The sequence below is a fragment of the Bos javanicus genome, chromosome 7 (assembly GCF_032452875.1).
Source record: "Bos javanicus breed banteng chromosome 7, ARS-OSU_banteng_1.0, whole genome shotgun sequence".
Classification (NCBI taxonomy): Eukaryota; Metazoa; Chordata; class Mammalia; order Artiodactyla; family Bovidae; genus Bos; species Bos javanicus.
In genome coordinates this window covers 105,988,009-106,006,809 of record NC_083874.1, presented here as the reverse complement: position 1 = coordinate 106,006,809, position 18,801 = coordinate 105,988,009, and the positions used below count along the sequence as shown (strand labels likewise).

The 18,801-nt window shown below is 45.3% G+C and overlaps 1 protein-coding gene across 2 annotated transcripts in view; it reads left to right on the top strand.

Moving 5' to 3' along the window:
- EFNA5 (ephrin A5) overlaps positions 1-18,294 on the top strand; it is a 289,290-nt gene extending 270,996 nt beyond the window's left edge. Inside the window, exons 3-5 of one of the 2 annotated variants that reach the window (XM_061424526.1) lie at positions 7,983-8,048; positions 8,458-8,538; positions 13,838-18,294. In XM_061424526.1, the coding sequence (XP_061280510.1) occupies positions 7,983-8,048; positions 8,458-8,538; positions 13,838-13,959 (269 nt within the window). In that variant the 3' untranslated portion in view covers positions 13,960-18,294. The remainder of the gene's footprint in view (positions 1-7,982; positions 8,049-8,457; positions 8,539-13,837) is intronic. The other variant, XM_061424527.1, reaches the window with a different exon arrangement.
- The last annotated feature ends 507 nt before the right edge of the window (positions 18,295-18,801 follow it).

Below are 18,801 nucleotides of genomic sequence, written 5' to 3'. Positions count from 1 at the left end.
GCTGATCCCTTCCCTCTCGTCCAAATTTGCCCTTGGAACCAGAGACTGCTTGCTTTAGGGAAAGGGCCATGCAGAGGGCGCATTGTGGACCGAGCTGACCGAATCATCTGTGGAACAGTGCAGTGATACTCTAGAGCTATAGGGATGTGTCACCTGAGTTTCCAGGCGTGATACAGAAGTTCCCAGCCCCTCTAAAGCTGGTCATCCCTCCACTGTTTTGCAGAGCTGGAGGCTTACAGGGAAATCCAGGCCTGTGTGGGTTGACCAGCTGACCGCCAGGCACAGAAGCCGTCAGAATGAGTGAACCAGGAGGAAGTTCAGACCACCCTCACGTGCACTCAGGCCACTAACCCGGGCCCTTTCCGAGGCCTCCACCAAGTACGACAAGGATGAAGGTCATTAGGAAAGGTTCAGAGGAATACTAACTTGTTTCTAGAGGCTTCTTTGAACTGTATTAACTTGATTTATTAGTAATTTGCTGTCATGCTCCATTAGTGCTATATGAGAATGACAAGGTTTCTGTTATTACTGTACAAATAAGTAACGGGGTCTGTGGCCTTCACTGGTTACCGGTTAACAGTCACCCCCAACGGCACGTCACTGAGGTGACCGAGGAGCCTGTGTCAAAGTAATAACGAATACATGTTTCCTTCCTGGGATTCCAGGAACTCTGCACTTGTCTGACTTCTCGTTTTTGTGGTTATTACTTTTATTATGTGGCTTCTAGCTGAGGAAGAGTTTTTTTTGTATTTTGTAAGTGAATCATTTTGTCTGTCTCCTTTTGCCAGATTATACCTATTTGGTAGAGGGGGTGAAATTCAACAAAATCACTGCAAATGAGAGAGAGAGAGATACAGAACGATCTGACCTTAAGGGCCTGGAACCGTCATTTCAATAGTAAGGCTCGGGCAAGCCCAGGTCTCATCAAATAGTTCCAACACTAGTTTATACTTGGAAACTTTCTTTTTCCCTAACTGTTTAAAGATGTTCAGTGAATTTAAAAAAAAAAAAAAGTAAAATATCCAATTAGGAACTGAAACTACATTTCCTCGTGTTTAAAGGTTTGTTAACAATCCAAATGATAGCTGAGTGTTATCTCACATTTTGTGCCTGGGTGGGCTAGAATTCGCCAGTCACATCACAGAAGAAGATCAAGTCTGAAGGTTCAGAATCTGAGGTTTAAGCTGACTTCAATTTTTCCTAACAAGAATTAGAAACGCTTTTTACAGAGGGTATTTTAAAAGCATTCTCTGAAATCCAGGTTACAATCCAGGTCTTGCTTTCACAGATATCCAAATCCATGGGACTGGCCTTCCTCAATAAGCAGTAGAAGCAAATGTGTTGTCCCTGAGCTTGAACAAGCAAGTAAAGTTGGCCCACACTTGAAACAAAAGTGTACAAAAACATGATGATGCCTTATTTGTTTATTCCTAGAAGTTGGTGGAAAGAACTGGTCCTCAGACATTTATTTGAGGTTGCCGACGCAAAGTCATTGATCTGCTGAAGCTTAGCTGGTGGAATTTAAATAATACTTAAGTTCGCATTTGCAGTGAAACTTTGCCTAAGGGGGTAGAGAGATGGGTCAAGAAGTCGCGGATGTGAGGCTGGGCACCTCTGCTCTTCTTTGTCTGAGAGAGCACAGCTGGAACTTATTTTACTTCTCTCACCCTGAACTCTGCTCTAAATTTTTTTTTTTTGTCCCTGTTACACTTCCCTGGTGTTGAAACCAAGATTTCGCTTACAGAGTGTGCTCTACCCTTATTTTATTGTTGGAAATACCCCTCTTCCTTTTATATATATATATATATAAAGAAACATCCCCAGAGCCATATCAACGTATCTAATATTTACATGATATTTTAACTTTCTCCACCTTTACTTAGTAACACTGTTTCCAGGTTTTACATCTGGGGCTTTGACCTTCAACCTGCCAGTGACTTAAATCTTGAGACACTGAGGGCTGCAGGAGAGGAACCGGGTGGGTGGAGGAGGAGTCAACGGCCGAGGTTGCTCTTAGGATGCAACCTTGATAAACCGGGAGCCGAGAGCAGGGTTTTAAGTCATGTGACTCTTAAATCTCGAAAGGTATAGGCTGGTGAGATGTACTGCCTCACAGCTGGTGATTTTGTTTTTAATATGAAAATTAGGTGTCATGCTGCTTTTTAAAACAAGGTAACCAGCTGCAAGTTGTTGCTGGGGTCTTCTTTCAAGAGGTCTAACTTTTAAGACTTTTTCTGGGGGTCTGGTAACCATTTTCCAAGAAGCCCATGTGGCTTTGGTTAATCTCTGTCCTATCCCCCACAACTTCTGTACCCCGCCCTCAACCCACGTGCACAAAATGCATTTCACTGAGTTACTGACTTCTAAAAGACATTTTCAGTAGTACCGTTTATTAAAATGGCCTTTACTTTTTCAGCATTTACTGTGAAAAGAATATTAGTGCTTAATTCTGCCGTCACCTGTCTAATTTACATATATCTCTGTGCTGTGTTAGACCACAGGAAAACCTACGGAGGAAAAACAGCCTGAGCTAACAACTAATAGCCTATCCTTTCTTTTCACATGCACAAATTAAGAACTACTTCCTGTGGCAAACAGGATGATGGAAAACTTCATTCTTAAGCGCCGCCCCCCATACTCATTTCTTGTGGGGGGGCCAAAAGCAGCTGATTCTTTTTAAAAATAAAATTTCCTCAAGTACCTAGATGGACAGAGGACACTGAAGGGGGAATTTGGTTTTGGGAATTAAGATGTGAAGATGAATAAGGTTAGGCCAGGGGCTTCCCTGGTGGCTCAGATGGTAAAGAATCCGCCTGCAGTGCAGGAGACCTGGGCTTGATCCCTGGGTCGGGAAGATCCCCTGGAGAAGGGATACCCACTCCAGTATTCTGGCCTGGAGAATCCCATGGACAGTGGCTACAGTCCATGGGATTGCAAAGAGGAGGACAGGACGGAGCGACACACACACACACAAGGTTAGGCTGAGGAATGATAAAGCAAACGAATGAGAACTGTGTTGGACTTGAAAGTGTGAAGGGAGAATGAGTGTCTCATCTCTCTCCTGCTAAACTTTCATCAGTTCTTCCTGAAGGCGAACGTTTGTTACCTCGATTGCTTTGAGTTGCTTAAACTCTCATAATGTTTATGTTTAATCTGATAGCCTGTATAAACATAATTGACAGTTTTGACATTTGACATTTGACATGAAGAGAAATGTTAACTTATGAGGACACGTCCTTTGGTTTCCCGTGTTCTCAAGCTGCCCTTTATGTTGTATTTCTCGTGTTGGAGGAAAGGCATTCTGTGATTTAAGCGGACATCCTGTAATACCAAAGCTCTTTCAGGTCCACCCGGCAATTTGGAGCTCACCTGAGGCACCCTGCTAATTATGGAGATGGCACAGGGATGGCTGCATGAGCGAAAACAAGCTCAGCGGTGCGGGGAGGAAAATGAAAACAGTTTTCTAAACGCTGGCGTGAAAACAAATAGATGTGTCTTGTAGCGTTTGCTCAACAGCAGTTTATAATTACCTCTCTTCAAGGGCCTGTTTTAAGTGGACTCGTAACAGGAGCTCGAGAAGTAAACTCGTAAGGGGTGTGATGCTTCAGACGTGGCGGCAGCATCGGGGGGCTGCTGTGTGGGAGCCGGGAGCCCAGCGCCCCGCAGGCCTCACACGCGTATGGAAGCCGCGGGGGTGTCTGCACACAGCCCTGTGTCAGTTAGCTCGTGAGTAACGCACCACCCCCAAGGTTGTGGCTAAGGCATCATCTGTCATTCTTCAGAGTCTCTGGGTCTCTGGAATCCAGGGGCAGCTTAGCGGGGTCCTCTGGGTCTGGGCCTCTCCGGAGGTGATGGTCCCTGGAAGGCTCAGCTGCAGATGCAGTTTCTAGCTCACTCACGCGGCTGTCAGCTGGCTCTGTTCCTCGCCACTTGTAGCCCTGAGGTGCCAGTCCCTTGCACGCTCCTGGCTGGAAGTCTCCCTCTGCTCCGTGCCACTGGTGCCTTTCCAGTGAGAATCTCACAGCGTGCCACCTCGCTTCGGGAGGGGGCAGCAGTCCTAAGGAGGAGGGCGCAGCCTTTTACAGTGGAAGCGCAGAGCGGCAGCCGTCGCTTTTTCTGTGTTCAGCTCCTTAGATGCACGGAACTCGGTCCAGCACTCTCCCCGGGAGGGGAACACACAGAGCAGGCGTGCCAGGCGGTGAGCCTTGGAGCCGGGGCAGAAGTGGCCTGCCCCAAAGGTGATGCCACATCCAACCCATGGGCCCACGGTAAACTGCGATGGGAACTTTCCAAGTGTTTGCAGTGCTAGAGTCAGCCTTCGGAAGTACTGGTTTGGAGGCATTGAACCTGGTCCTCTTTAGGCATCAAGCTGGTTGCTGAGTGCTGGGCCATGCTCACCTGAGCCCCAGGAGAGCAAGCGCACAGGTTTTCAGGAATGGCTGAAGTTTGGGCTCCTGTCTGGGGTCATGGGACAGAGCGAAGATGAACAGCCCTTTATTAGCAGGATGCTCTAAACTCAGAGAACCGGAAGGTGACAGTCACTCAGCCGTGTCCAACTCTGACCCTATGGCCTATTCAGTCCATGGGGTTCTCTCCAGGCCAGGAAACAGGTAGCCTATCCCTTTTCCAGAAGATCTTGCCAACCCAGGGGTAGAACCCGAGTCTCCTGCATTACAGGTGGATTCTTTACCAGCTGAGCCCCAAGGGAAGCCAGAACTGGAAGGCCCCTAGATTCTTCACTATGTGGTGTGAGGCTGGGATTGGTGCTTTGCAGATCATTGAGGTGATTGATTTATAGTTTCCATTTGACCATGGAATGGGCAGTTGTGCTGGTTTTAATGGTCCCAGTACCCCTACTCCCAGCCCGACTCCAGATGTACAATTTCAGCAGTAAACTGAATAAAGGGATATGAATTTGGGTTACGTGACAAATGTTTAAGATGAGATGAATTTCTCATTTTAATCTGACAAATTTTATTTTTAAAATCCGTATCTTTTTTTTAAATTGAAGCATAGTTGATATTACAATGTTGTGTTAGTTTCTGGTGTATAGCAGAGTGATCCGGTTTTATATATAAATATATACATATATGTTCATTTATTTATTTATAAATATATGTATCATTTATTTATATATATAAATGTTCACTATTTTTTCTAAGGAAAGCAACATAAGAATTTACATATAAGTTTTACCTAAAATAGGGTCGATTATAAAGTGATTTCTCTAGAATCACAGAAATTAATTCTACCTACCTCCTGACAAAAGCTGGGCACATTTTAAGTTTTTACTTCTATCTGTCCTCAATCTTGCTCATCATTGATCCCAAGAGACTTTTCCCTATAAATTTACTTGTGTGACTATTAGATTTTTCAATTTCTGTGGGTTTTTTTGGTGTGTGTTTTTAGTGCTTGTCTCTGCTTTTTTGTGACCAGTAATCTCATATTACTTTGTATCTTCAAATATTACTAATAATTAACAATCACTATTTGTAAGTGGTATAAAGGCACCCTCTGTTTGTCAGCCAAGGGGTGTGGGAGTTTCTTAACCTGGAGCATGACGTGGGATAAAGCCACAGTCCCACTGTTTTTAAACCTTGAATAAAAGATTGAGTTATGCTGGTGTATGGGAAAGGGTTTTATGCATTCTGGTGTTATTTTTGTCTTGTAGTGTGGTAACTAAGGAACCCGTGTAATCCTGACTTCTCAAGACACACCCTCTCAGGCTGGCACGAAGGGTTAACAGGTTATTTTATAGGTTCAGGGCAGAGGCTGCGCTCACATGACATGCTTCTAGTCTTGGCTCGTCAGCCCAAGGGTTGGAGTGTGATAGTCTGACTGCACCATAAGGGCTCTGTCGTGTTACCACTGTCATAGAGCTTGTCTGGTGATAGAGAGAGGTGAGGAAGTAATGAAGAGTCTGGTGGGGAAGGGCGGTCTTTATTTTAGATAAATAAGTGCATTGTATGCTGTTAATCCGCAGACCAATGGAGCTCATCCAGTAGCTAAGGCTAATTGCTCCTCTTTGCGAACTGGTGAAAGAATTCTCCAGTTCTTGCCTGGACAGAGCTTATCATGTGTTGGTATTATTCCAATGTGCCCCAGTGATTTTTATGTCTGGACCAATGGGATTTCTCATAGATACACACACACACACACATATATATATATATATATGAAAAACCTGTACTGACTCTAAGAAGTTCCCCCACTAAAACAAACATTTAATCTTGCCTTGAGCTCATTGTATCTTATAGTGTCATCAGTAGAATCGGCTATTGCATGTGGCAAAATCAAGTACATGAGGCTTGTAGTAAGCTCACCCCAGCTCAGAAACCAATAGATTAGCAGCGTGAATATCCATGTGTCACTGTTTCACACCACCCCTCATGAATAAGATATAAACCATCTCAAGAACCCGCCGTTTTTCTACTGAATTGGAATCACCTGAGTGCACTGTACTTGTGACATGCACACTCGCAGTTGGAGGTCCACAGGAAGGACACCATTTCCTGGATCAAACCACAGAGTGCAAATATTATACCCTAAATAACACTAGTTACTGTAAATGTCGGTGGAGGGAGTTTTTCCTACTTTGATTTAGTGAACGCCTACGGCAAAGCCAGCTGTTAGCACTTCTTAACTGCCTGTCAGAGCGAATGGGAAGACGGGGCGGGCTGAAAACGTCTCTCCTATATCTACTTTGGTCTAAGAATTAAAGAGAGTTTTCAACAGGTGTTAAAGAGCGACACTAGGGTCCCTTCCGGCTTGATGTCCTTTGGGTGGTGACTTGATCGGTTCTCCTCCAGGGTGTGGGCCTGAAGTTGCACAAGGAGATGGTGGGAAAGTCATTCTTGAATTCTTGCCGCTTGAATCCTCTCAACTACAAAGTCAGCATGTTAATTTTCTGGGTTCCCCCTGTGAGGGAAGGCACACGGAACACAGAGGGTATTACCAAACTAACTGAGCCACGTGCGTTTGGATTGATAGCATCTGCTTTTTCTGAACAAAGGAAACACTCGAAGCAGACACACAGGGAGGGAAGGATGCAGCGCCCACTGCTGTAATCGTTGTCATTTCTAGGGTGCGTTTGTAAACATGTGTGACTGTTAAGGGTCTTACTGCCTTGGAAATCCCTTTGACATTATGCTGGATGCACTGAGGGGAGATAATCTTTCAAACACAAGGAAAGTTTACAGTCTGATTATCTTGAAAAGGAGAAGAAAGTTTCTTCCTCAAATGATTTATAACTTGAAACATGTTGTCATGTTTTGGTAAGCCCACTTTATTAATTCCATCCTTCTCTGTGGCAAGTCTTGAAAAAATGCATGTACCATTGCAACAGGGGGCTTTCTCAATAGCATATTGTACTTATAACGGCCTGATGGAAGTTGCTGGGCTCGGTTCAGTCATATAGAATGTGGAGCCAAGTTCGGAGTAAAACCTCTAATTGAATTACCTGCGAAATACTGACAGACAGGCTTTCAGGACAGACAAAGCTTTGCTTTCCCCAGCAGAACTGGGTCATGTTTAAGTTGGCCTTGTAGCTGCCGCTTACTGGTTTTTACCAGCACTTTCACCTTGGGCTCCAGGGGTTTGTGGGCCCTTTTCCTGCAGTAGAGGAAAGGGTAGCCCGGGGACTCAAGCTTTATCTTCTTGTTTTAGAGAAAACTGATGACAGAGCAAGGTAAACGGCAGAGACTTTGAAATAAGAATCCAAAGTATTTTCCTACAGATTACGAGTGTTCTTGCATGATTCTTCATCTCATGGAAGGGAAAAGATAGGCATAGGAAAGCAGCCCTTTTCTCTAGCCATCAGTGTCCATCTGAGAAGTATCTCTGTTTCACCTTCTGGGAAGAATTCAGAGTACGTTCCCCTTGTTCAGGAAAGGATTTACTGTAGACACTTTGCATGTGAAAACGAAGAGTAATCTGGTCGTGTTCTCTTCCTCCCTCGCTCTCTCTTTTTGTCTCTCCCACAGCCTCTGCAATCCCAGATAACGGAAGGCGGTCCTGTCTAAAGCTCAAAGTCTTTGTGCGGCCAACAAGTAAGTTCCCGCGAATGAGCGTCTTTGAGGGTGGCTTCACTGCGCATGCTCTATTGTGTGGTCTGGTTCACGGTGGTAAAACTGTTTTTTACTGTAAATCCTGTGTGGTATCTGTTTTGTATATCAACCTCCATGTTTTAGTTTCCATCGTATTTTTTCTCATCGTTGTTTTTTTTTTTCATGATGCTTTTAAGTACACAGCAGTTGCTAACTTGTTGTTTCTCAGACTGTTGTACGTGCACAGCAAATGGGAACAATTCTGGCATTTGGATACATGCCACTGATTGTAAACCAATCTCTCCGTAAATAAGAGGAAAAATTAGAAAGAAAGAAAAAAAAGAAAAAAGAAATGGGAGTTAAAGGGTGTCTTCACTAACATATTTGGCTGTTATCTCTATTTTTGTTATAGATAGCTGTATGAAAACTATAGGTGTTCATGATCGTGTTTTCGATGTTAACGACAAAGTAGAAAATTCATTAGAACCAGCAGGTTAGTATGCTTAGAGAATCTCTTTTAACAAGTGCATCTCTGGTGCCTCCGTACTTTTTTTCCTTCCTTCCTCCCTGCATGTTTGCATGTTGCGGTTGCCCTGCTTTTGCTCATTGCTAGCAATGCTAATGTTCCTTATTTCTACCTCATTCCTCCAGTATCTCTGTGTAATTAATGCATGTTAGACAAATTACGACTTTGCTTTTCTCTCGACGTGGGTTGGATATAATGCAGCATCCTAGGGTAGAAGCCCCATCAGAATGCTAGAGTCTCACTTCTTTGTACCATACCCTCTGAGCATGCTGGTGAATCACTGTGACTATTAATGGACCTGTTTTCGTATAATTCAAAGAAAATTTCTACTGTATGCGCTTATAAAAATTTCATATTAGATCCCAATCTTCAGATAAAAGTAATCAGACTGTTGCACAAAATAGCAACTAATTCAGCCTCTTTAGTTTTCTCTAGAAATTCACAGGCATCATTGAACTGCTCTGAAGGACTTCATTTTATTTCGAATATTATCTGTGCTGTTGTCAATAGAAGTAGGCCCGAGAAGGATAATCACGTTGCCTCCTAACACCACAAATTCACACACCCGCTGCTCCCACGAATGTATCCGCAGTAGGCTGTCGCGCCAAATGTGATCCTTGATTACCGAGGCAAGACAAGTATTAAGGATAAATAAACTTTTCTACTACTTTTGTCTCCCACTCACCCAAACTTCCCCGTCACTATGGAGAAAAATAAAACCCACTAAAGGAATCATTGAAGCATTTGCACTGCAGCTTACTGTGGATAATGTAAATCTGTAAACTCTCCACTTACTGGGTTATGAGTTCAACCCGGCTCTTTACTGCGTTAGATTGTGAGGTGGGGGGCGGGGAGCCCTCGAGTCTGTCTTCACTGAGACGTGCTCCTCAGAGCCCCTGTAACCCGCCTACCCGTGGTTGCCTTTCCTCACCCGACTTGCTTGAGGTCTTCACTCGTGTCCTTACCCATCTCCTGGGACTACCTCAAAGCTTAAGTCAAAGTCACTCAGCGGTGTCTGACTCTTTGCGACCCCATGGACTATACAGTCCCTGGGATTCTCCAGGCCAGAATACTGGAGTGGGTAGCCTTTCCCTTCTCCAGGGGAACTTCCCGACCCAGGGATCGAACCAGGATCCCTGCAGGCGGAGTCTTTACCAACTGAGCTACCAGAGAAGCCCTCAAAGTTTGAGGACAAAATTATTTCCTCTTCCCAGAAAGGTGTAAGCCCCCTGTTACATAACAGACTTACCCCCCCGCCCAAAACCCCACCACCTATTTGCAGTGGGACTTACCTTTCTGATGGCCTTGGACATGAAACAAGTTGTGACACCTGCTTTATCCTTTGAGTACTGTTGCTGGGACACACGGTCAGTGGGCCTTAGGGAAACGTACCCCGAATAGACGTGGTACCTCTGGACACACAAGAGCTTCCACGTTGTAACTGACGGGAAGAGTCGGGCTTTCTCTCCAGGCATTTCTGTTTCTCGAAGGCAGGCCTCTTGTGCAAAGGAGAGGCGTGTACAATAAGCTCTCAGAGGCCTTAGCGGCTCCCCAGGGATCCGTTAGCTGCCTTAGAAAAGTTGCAAGGAACGAGTGCTGACAGGGAGACATTTTAATTGTGTCCTGGAAATCTGGGAGCATTCCTGTGGCTTTTCAAGGTGCCAGACCCCTCCCAGGCTCGAGGCCGTGGGCCGTGGTAGGACCTGGGAGTGAGCGGAGGTCTCTTTTAAGGACTCCGGAGTCTACAGTCTTTCTTTGGTAACTGAGCTGGTTATACCCAGATCCAGGGGTGATATTTGTATTTCTCAACTCCCATTCCTAAACATAGGACTCTCTTACCATTGCTTGACAGAGATGTCCATGCAGAGAACTTGATCACTGGGGCTTTGTTCACAAGTCGCGTGGAAGCTGACTGGTGGCATTGGGCATGTTACAGACATAACTTACCCTGAATTAAGTTCTTCTGATGCACACTGGTACTGTAGGCAGAGCTTTCCAGTAATCTTTTTTCGAGGTAAATCCCACTGCCCACCGACTGTTTAGAAATATAACAGATCGTATGTTTTTTTTCTTTTTTATTGGTAATAAAGAGGCACACGGAGGACCATTTCGACATTAGGAAAATTACCTTTGAATTCAACTAATGATAAAAGTGCAGGATCCTAAGATGCATTCATATGTGAACATATTTTACGGCCTTTGGGGGAATAGGCTGTGTTTTCATTGGGCATTTAAATCCATAACAGCCCCCCAAATCTAAGCACTCATAGCTGATACAAGTTTGCAAACCTTGGACAGACTGTGGTCAGACCCTGTGTGTTGGGGATGGATGTGCAGGTGTACATGTAGGAAAAGCTCCTTGAGGCAGTGAGGACCATATTTACGGGCATTCTGGTGAGCATCTTCACTAAAAAAAACAGACAAGGTTGAGCTATGATCCCTGGCTATATGAATACAATAGCAGCCTCGCTGCTTCCCCAGGTTCCTTAGGAAGTTCAGGCTTGCAGCTCTGCCGCACGGTGCTGGATGGTTGCGTGTAGACCAGACAATGAAGCCGGCAAGACTGCATCCGGCTGCATGCTCTCAGCAGTGCGCACTAATTCACCTGTCTTCGGAATGTGCTCCTCTATTTGCTTGCTTGCACACTCTGCCTGCCAGTTTCCTGTCATCAGGGATACAGGATGATCTCAGGGCAGAAATACGCCACGTAACATGCTCCGAAACCTCGCCAGTGATCTCTGTGAACCACCGAAACCCTCGTGGTGTGGAATCCTGTAGCCAGGAGGCGAGACTTGATTTGGCTTCCAAAGAGAAGTGTTTTCTTCCTCCAAGCCACGTTCGCTGTTACCAGTTTTAGAATTCTCTTGTGTTTAGGTGCAGTCTCTACTGGGCTAGGTTTTGCTTGTGACTTCCTCTTTAGAATTCTGAAATTTGCTCAGACTTAACCCAAATGACAGCCTGGCTTTCATCTTGCTTCTTGGAGGCCATGGGATCGCCCAGCACCGAGGCCCTGTTTAATCACAGGTTGCTCGTAGAATCCCAAGCCAGGACTAGTGTGTCACGGTGAGAAGAGACAAGCCCTGATGCCCTAAGGGGACTGAGGTTTTTTTTTTTTTTCCCCCTTCGAGGCCAAGATGGTACTTTACTGGTTGATGGCTTAGAAAAAGATTAGGCTTGAAAGGCACATTTGGCCTTGTGGCTCCTCTCATGTGAGAAACCAAAGTTTTCCTCTCAAAGTCTGCAAGGGTCAGTCCCCTGTCTGTGCCGTGGGGGCTGAGAGCATGGCCAGCCCTCGCTGAGCTCCCTGACCCGGTGGGGATGGTGGGCCCCCTTCAAGCTCACTGAGCGTCTTCCTGTTACTTGGGTCCCTTTCATCAGTGCACAACCCAATTTTACAAGGAAGAGGATTGGGTAGTAGGTTAGTGAAAATAAGACGGAGAGGAACCCAATGGCTGATGTTATTTCAGGTGTATCAGGACGAGTGGTATTTCAGAATGAACCCTTAGAATCCTCAGGGCTTATGGCTCTTTCATAGTTAAGCCCGAAGTCCTCTGTTATTCCGAATAACAACGGATTGGTGCTCTTACAACAGCGATTTGGATTTTCTTTTTAGGGCTATTCAAGGGCATTTATACCTACCTCCTAACTCCAGATTTAGTGCATCTGCAAGGCTAAGAGCAGGGCAGAGAGTCTAAAGTCTTTGACTACATCACGCAGGGGCTTTCTCTTCCCCTCTGCATCCATTTAACTCCCCATTCTTGCTTCCTAACCTTTTCTAGTCTCAGCTAGTAGGTATTCCACGCAGCTTTGCTCAGGTCCAGGAGAGGAGGGCAAATCTGACACAAGGATGCAGCATTTTCTACACGTGGGGACAGGCTAACATGATAAGAGCAGAAGCCTCAGCGCTGAGAAGACACGTTCCTAAGTTGGTAGAGGGAGAGAAAGTAACGAACAGAGACAGCCCACGAGCACCCAGCTCAGGTAGAAGCCAGCCTGAGCCTAAAAGGCGGTCGCTTTAAGACAAATAACAAGGGGGTGTGCTCTCCCTGGTAAAGAAGAGGCATGTGACATGATGTGAAAACAGAGATGTATTTAAGAGAGTGACTCCATTGAGGGGTTGGAGCTGGGGTTTAGGGATGATCCTTTGAGGTCTGCAGAGTTGGGAACCACCAGGAGAGTCTCACTTGTTGCCGTTCCCTCTGACCGACCACTGAGTGAACCCACCCTGCCAATCCCTAAGCTCCGACAAGAAGCCCCACAGATACTAAAATGAAATCTACCAGAGAACCCCACTGGTGGCCCCAGTGGAGTTCAGGGATCACAGCCAGGTGGAAGGAAGGAGGCGGACAACGTGAGAGCCTAGTGAGGTCCACGTTTGGGTGCTAATTGCTGCAGAGTTCCTGTCTCCTAGTTAAGTCTGTTAATCATGCCGCTCTGGAAGGTTGTCCAGAGTTGGAGGCAGTCTTCCAGAACACTTGATGGCTAAATAGAAGAAGCTTACTTCACTTAATCCATTTTATTTAGGGGAAAATTTGCATCCACGTTGATGATTTATGTGCCCAGCTTCAGCCTGATAAAAATAGTCAAGTTCAAGTCATTTAATCCTGAAGATACAGGGTCTGTAATAGAAATAGCACCATAATTGATTCCTAATGGTAGGCAAGCCAGCGGGCACCGATTTATTTAGGCTCGGAGAGCATCACATATCGTTGAGTTAAAATGCTCCTTTATCATTTAATTCTTCATCTTTGAAAATGCATCTAGATGTCAGCAACCAGGCATTCAACACTAATCCTATGAAACCGCTAAAAAGAGGGAAAGGGGCATCCCGCTCCGGTTAACCACTAATATGCCAGCATTAACTGCGTCCCGCCACGCCCGCCCCCGCGCGGTTACTTGCTTCTCCCTGGCTTCTTGGGTTTAGAAGGCCCGCTCAGACGTCAGGTTTGCGCATGGTGTGTTTGACTGCCAGCGGATCAAAGCAGCTCACGGGCCAGAGGTTACAGCGCATGCACATTTTTCTCCGCCTCAGTTTTTAAGGAAACCGTTCATGTTGCCGAGAAAGTCCAATTTTCTCTGCCTCTCCTTTTGTTTGCTGTAAATAATGAGTGATTATGCAGACATGAAAGTCAATGGTGGCACAAGGTTCATTACCCTACTTTGCAGAGGGTGGCGAGGTCTGCGAACAGCAGGCTGCTGCTGCAAGAGAGAGACAGTTATTAAGGATGTGAAATCTCACTGGAACGTGTGCTTTCTGTTTGAACAGATGACACCGTCCATGAGTCAGCCGAGCCCTCCCGCGGCGAGAACGCGGCACAAACACCCAGGATACCCAGCCGCCTTTTGGCGATCCTGCTGTTCCTCCTGGCCATGCTTTTGACGTTATAGCACAGTCTCCTCCCGTCGCCTGTCACCGAGAACATCGGGGTCTTGGAACGCCAGAGATCCACCTAACTGCTCATCCTAAGAAGGGACTTGATATTGGTTTTTTTCTTGGCAGATGTCAGATTTTTGTTTTGTTTTGTTTTCTTTCTTTCAGCCTGAATTCTAAGCAACAACTCGGGGCTTGCGGGGGTGGTGGTGGTGGTGTGCTAAAGTAGTTCCTGCCTCCCTCACCCCCACCCCCGCCCTGGCCCCGGCCCCGGCCCCTGCCCTCTCTCACCCTCTTCCAAATTACACGGACTCCAGACGAACATGCCAGATTGTCGGAGGGACCCCAGTGGGCGTCCGCTCCTGTGCGTTCTCCTGCGAGCACTCCCCTCCGCCGGCCCGCTGTCCGCGCTGCGCGGACCCGAAGGACAGCGGCAGAGGCCGCCGCGGGTGGGGAGGCCCGGGGGGTGTTCCCCTGGCCCAAGATGTTCATGCCTTCTCATTCGGGACTGCACGCCGTGTTAGCGTGTCGAGTCCAGAGGGGAGGTACTAAGGACAGAGATCAGGTTACACCGTTTCCTCTAGGAGCGCGTACACGCACAGGCTTCGCAAAGGTTGAGACACTGGTTTTTTTGTTTTTGGTTTTTTTCCTTTACAGATGACTGTCTTAAACCATCCTTGGCAGCAAAACTTGTGCTCCGTAAAAGAAGCCTTTGGTCTGGGAGGCGGGTCGGGGCCGGAATGCTAGCACAGAGCCAGCGCGAAAGCAGAAAGCTAGGCTGGGTGGGGGACATGTGCGTGTGATGAGTGCCTCTAATTTTTTTGGTGACTGGGCAATGCACACCAGATGATTTTGTGTTGGTTTTTTTTTTTTTTTTTTTTCCCTTTGAATACAGATCACCATGGTGCTACAACCTTTTTTTTTTTTTTTTTTTTTAAAGAACCTGAAAGAGGCATTTTTACGAATAAAGTGACCTTCCCCGAGGCTGAGAAGCCAGGGTCGATGAGTATATTACCGAATAGCTTTGGATACTCCTCTGGGGGACCACGCGTACCAAGGAAAGGCTGTCAGGGGCCAGAGGGGATGGAATTTGGCTTTGCTGGAGCGCCAGTGTGGTGTGGCCTTCCCCCGACTCCCACCCCAGTGCCCAGGGCTCGGCACTCCACGACTCCAGGGGCTCCGACGCACACCCCTGCTCCCGGGAGAGTCAGTCTGTACTACTTGGGAGGGCTAAAGGGAAATTTGGAATAAAGATTCCAAACTGTGGAAAGAGAAAATTCAAGAGTTGATTTTATATCCTTTCCCTTTCTGACACAGCCTGAAGCCTAGGGGGAACATGTGTTTATCTGTGGGAGATAAACAGGATGGAGTCCCAAAGACTTTAACAAAATATTTTTTTAAAAATCCACTAGAATAGAAAATACATTATTTAGATATACTTTATGCTGAGAGTGAGTATATATGCTTGTCCTATTTAAACTTGTGAGAAAAAAAAGTGGTATCCCTTGATACATTTAGAAATATGGGGGGTTATCTTGTTTCATTGTCGGGGTGGGGTGAGAGGATAGTAAATGGGCCAACCAGGATGTTACCAGGAAATGCAAGCCTTGGGGGTTTCTACTGCAGAGGGTGTCACGAACTTTGAACTCCAAAAGCTGAGACAGGGAAAAGTGTCAGATACATGGAAAAGAAATCAAGCCTTTTTTTTTTTTTGCTATGGCAGGACACGTCAATAGAAACCATGCCTTTCAAAACAAAACCAATAAAATGCAAGGATCATATAAGATGTGAAAAATTGGAAGCATTCCAGCACAATAAGGATTTTAAAAAATTTTTTTGTTTTTAATGTACATGTTAAAAAAAGGGGGGGGGGGTCATATTATGGACAGACTTTATGAATGGGAATTTGCTAAAGAACTGTGCGTAGTTCTCAATTAGAGAAATATGTGAATGAAAGGCAGCTGTAAAGGTACGGCACCCTGGAGAGTTGTACATACATTGGAATGTACTCTGGGCTCACCCGATCCATTTGGAGCAGATGTTCAGGCTCGGTCTGCTCACACGTGGAACCGTGTGAGTAGGACTTGGAACCGTGTGATTGCAGTTGCCAGCCTGGCAGATGGAATCAGTCCTGTTCCCCCAGACACCAGGAACGTCTCTGGAGTGGCAGAGTCTTATCACAGAGAGCAGCCACCATTTCACTGAAACAAAAGTTCACAGCATTGGATTATTATTATTATTTTTGCATTAACTATTTATATACTCGGAACTCTCAGTAATACTCAGTAATATTTCTTTTCTTATTAATAGTTACAGGCTTGTTGGTCCGGTGGGATTTGGGTAAGGGGGAACAAAAAAAGATACCTTCTAAAATGGATCAATAGTCAGAACCAAGATTATACTGCATGTTGTATAACTGCAAGGAAATCAAATGATCCTGTAATGATTCCAGTTTAGTCATAACTACATTAGCAGTGCTAATTTCATTTTAGAAATGGTGACTTGTGTGGTTTTTCTAGCATTTGTCTCTAACAAATGATGAAATAATTACTCATGGCCCTCTCTGCCATTGTCTTTCATTTTTCACAGTGAAATTAGACCCCTTTACTTCACCATTGTGCCACGACAAATTAAATGTAAAAGGAAAAAAAAAGAAAAGCAAGACTATCCACACCAGTAGAAAACGTGCTTCTCTACCTATAAGTGACGTAATTGTAGGTAGCGCTTGCCATTGAGTTTTCAGGATGATTGGTATCAGACAGTTTTCATTTTGTCCAAAAAGTGCTGGTGGCCTTTTGTGATGATGTTACAACCCTCAGGGGCTTTAGGAGGATGTCGACGCAACTTTGTAGCAGCTTTTAATTTCAAAACCAATTCAGAATCTGAAGGGCAGCTTTCGCTGCCTCTCAGCCCCAGTTAGTCAAACCCCAGCGACCTTTGCCCCTGGTTGCCAAGGGCTTTGCAGCGAGAAGCAGGGAAATAAGGATCTGTCTGTTTAGTGGATACCGTGTATCCTTTAATAGACCAGGTAACAGTCCGTGTTAGTTTAGACTATTGTTTTGTACTGTACTTTCTTGGGTGGCAGAAGAAAGAAAAGTTAAACGTTAAAAAAGAAAAAAAAAAAAAACTGCGTTCTTTAAATTCTGTATTATTAGCAACCTCTGTTGTATATAGTGTTTGATAATAAAGTATTAATTTGATTCTTATGTCTTTTGTAAGTGAGAACAATAGTCTTTCAGGATATAAAACATGCATTGAGGCTTTGAAACATCCAATGTATACGTGGCTAAGAAGAGTCACAAGTGGCCTGAGACACTGCTCCATACAGGACTCACGTGTGGTCATCGCCCTCCCGATCTTAAGACTCCACCATCTTGGGACCTGGAACAACATGACTTTTTTGATCAGTAGTTTGTCCTCAAAGTTTTCAAGGTCTGATGCTGGAGCCCTGTGGTGTTTCCCGCCCCCCACCCCAGCATGTTGGTCTGAAAAGGTTGAGGGAATTCAGTCACGGTTCTGTACTTTGCCTCAGTTTCCTATTTGTGGGGGGAGGTTTTCATAGATGACTGTTTTCATTTTTCTCCAGGAAGAGGCTTGTCACTGTCACATGCAGCCGAAGCATGGCAGAGATTGCAAACCCGCTCCCTTGAAAAGGTCAGCTGGGGGCTCTTCCTCTCTGCGTCACCGGCCAAGGCAGAGCCGCACCCAACCTGCGGGTTTTCAGGGACTTTGTTTTTCTCTGGTGCCTTAGCCACGGCAGCAGCCATTTTTATTAGTTTACCCAAAATTTAAAAACAGAAAGCAGTTTAAACTTCTTCCCTCCATTCATTGCTCCCAGAGCTGTGATCGCTGATTTTTTTTTCTTTTGGAAACCACCTCCACAAAAACCCTCGTTTGCCGACAACCCCCTTTTATTTCTTATCTTTATTTTATGTTTTGTCTCTTGCCTTCCTCCCGCGTTTTGCATTCGCGCAGAACCGTGAATGGGCAGGTCCGTCTCTGGTTTGGCATCACTGAGTTTTTCCCATGCGTCTGCCCCAGAGCTGCTCGGATGTCAGACAAATCTCCCTACAATGGGCTTGCCCCCATTGTCTGTACAGTGTAATAGATGCTGGCATGTTGGAGGTTACCATGAGTCAAAATCCGCTTTCCATGCTTTACTCTTGACACCCCATTGAAGCCCCTCATTGTGTGTGCGTCTGGGTGTGAAGTCCAGCTCCGTGTGGTCCTGTGCTTGTACTGCCCGCTTTGCAGTTCCTTTGCACTTACTCATCGAGTGCTGTTTTGAAATGCTGACATTATATAAACGTAAAAGAAAATGTAAAAAAAAAAGAAAAAAAAACAATACAAAACACACACAGACAAACCCATAAGATCTGTATTTGTATATACACGTGTCCGTACAAGTATACCTAAATAAAAGTTAAAGATTTTCATCATTTTAATTGGAGCCCTCCTTCTACTTCTTTGTTCCTTGAATGACGCCTTTATTTCAGGGGCTACTTGCACTCTGCTGAATTTTTTCAAAATCCTTGTGGATAGAAAAGATAATACGACATGCACAAGAGAAGGCCTGAGAAGGTCAAAGAATGCAGGGTTCCAAATGGCCAAGTGTCTAGGCACATTCCAGTTATTCTGATGAGAAAACGGTGAGACTTCAGCCTTGTCTTAGTATGTGAGCCTTAAAATAGCCGCTATGACAAGCCCTGCATCCTAAAAACTGTTCAGTGCAAAAGCTAAATACAAACTTGAGTTCTTTTACTTTGCACCTGTTTTTTTTCACCTCATCAAGAAAAAAGACAAAAATAATCATCTTACAGCAAGTATCTGATACTTCCAAAAGAGAGAATGGCAGGAGT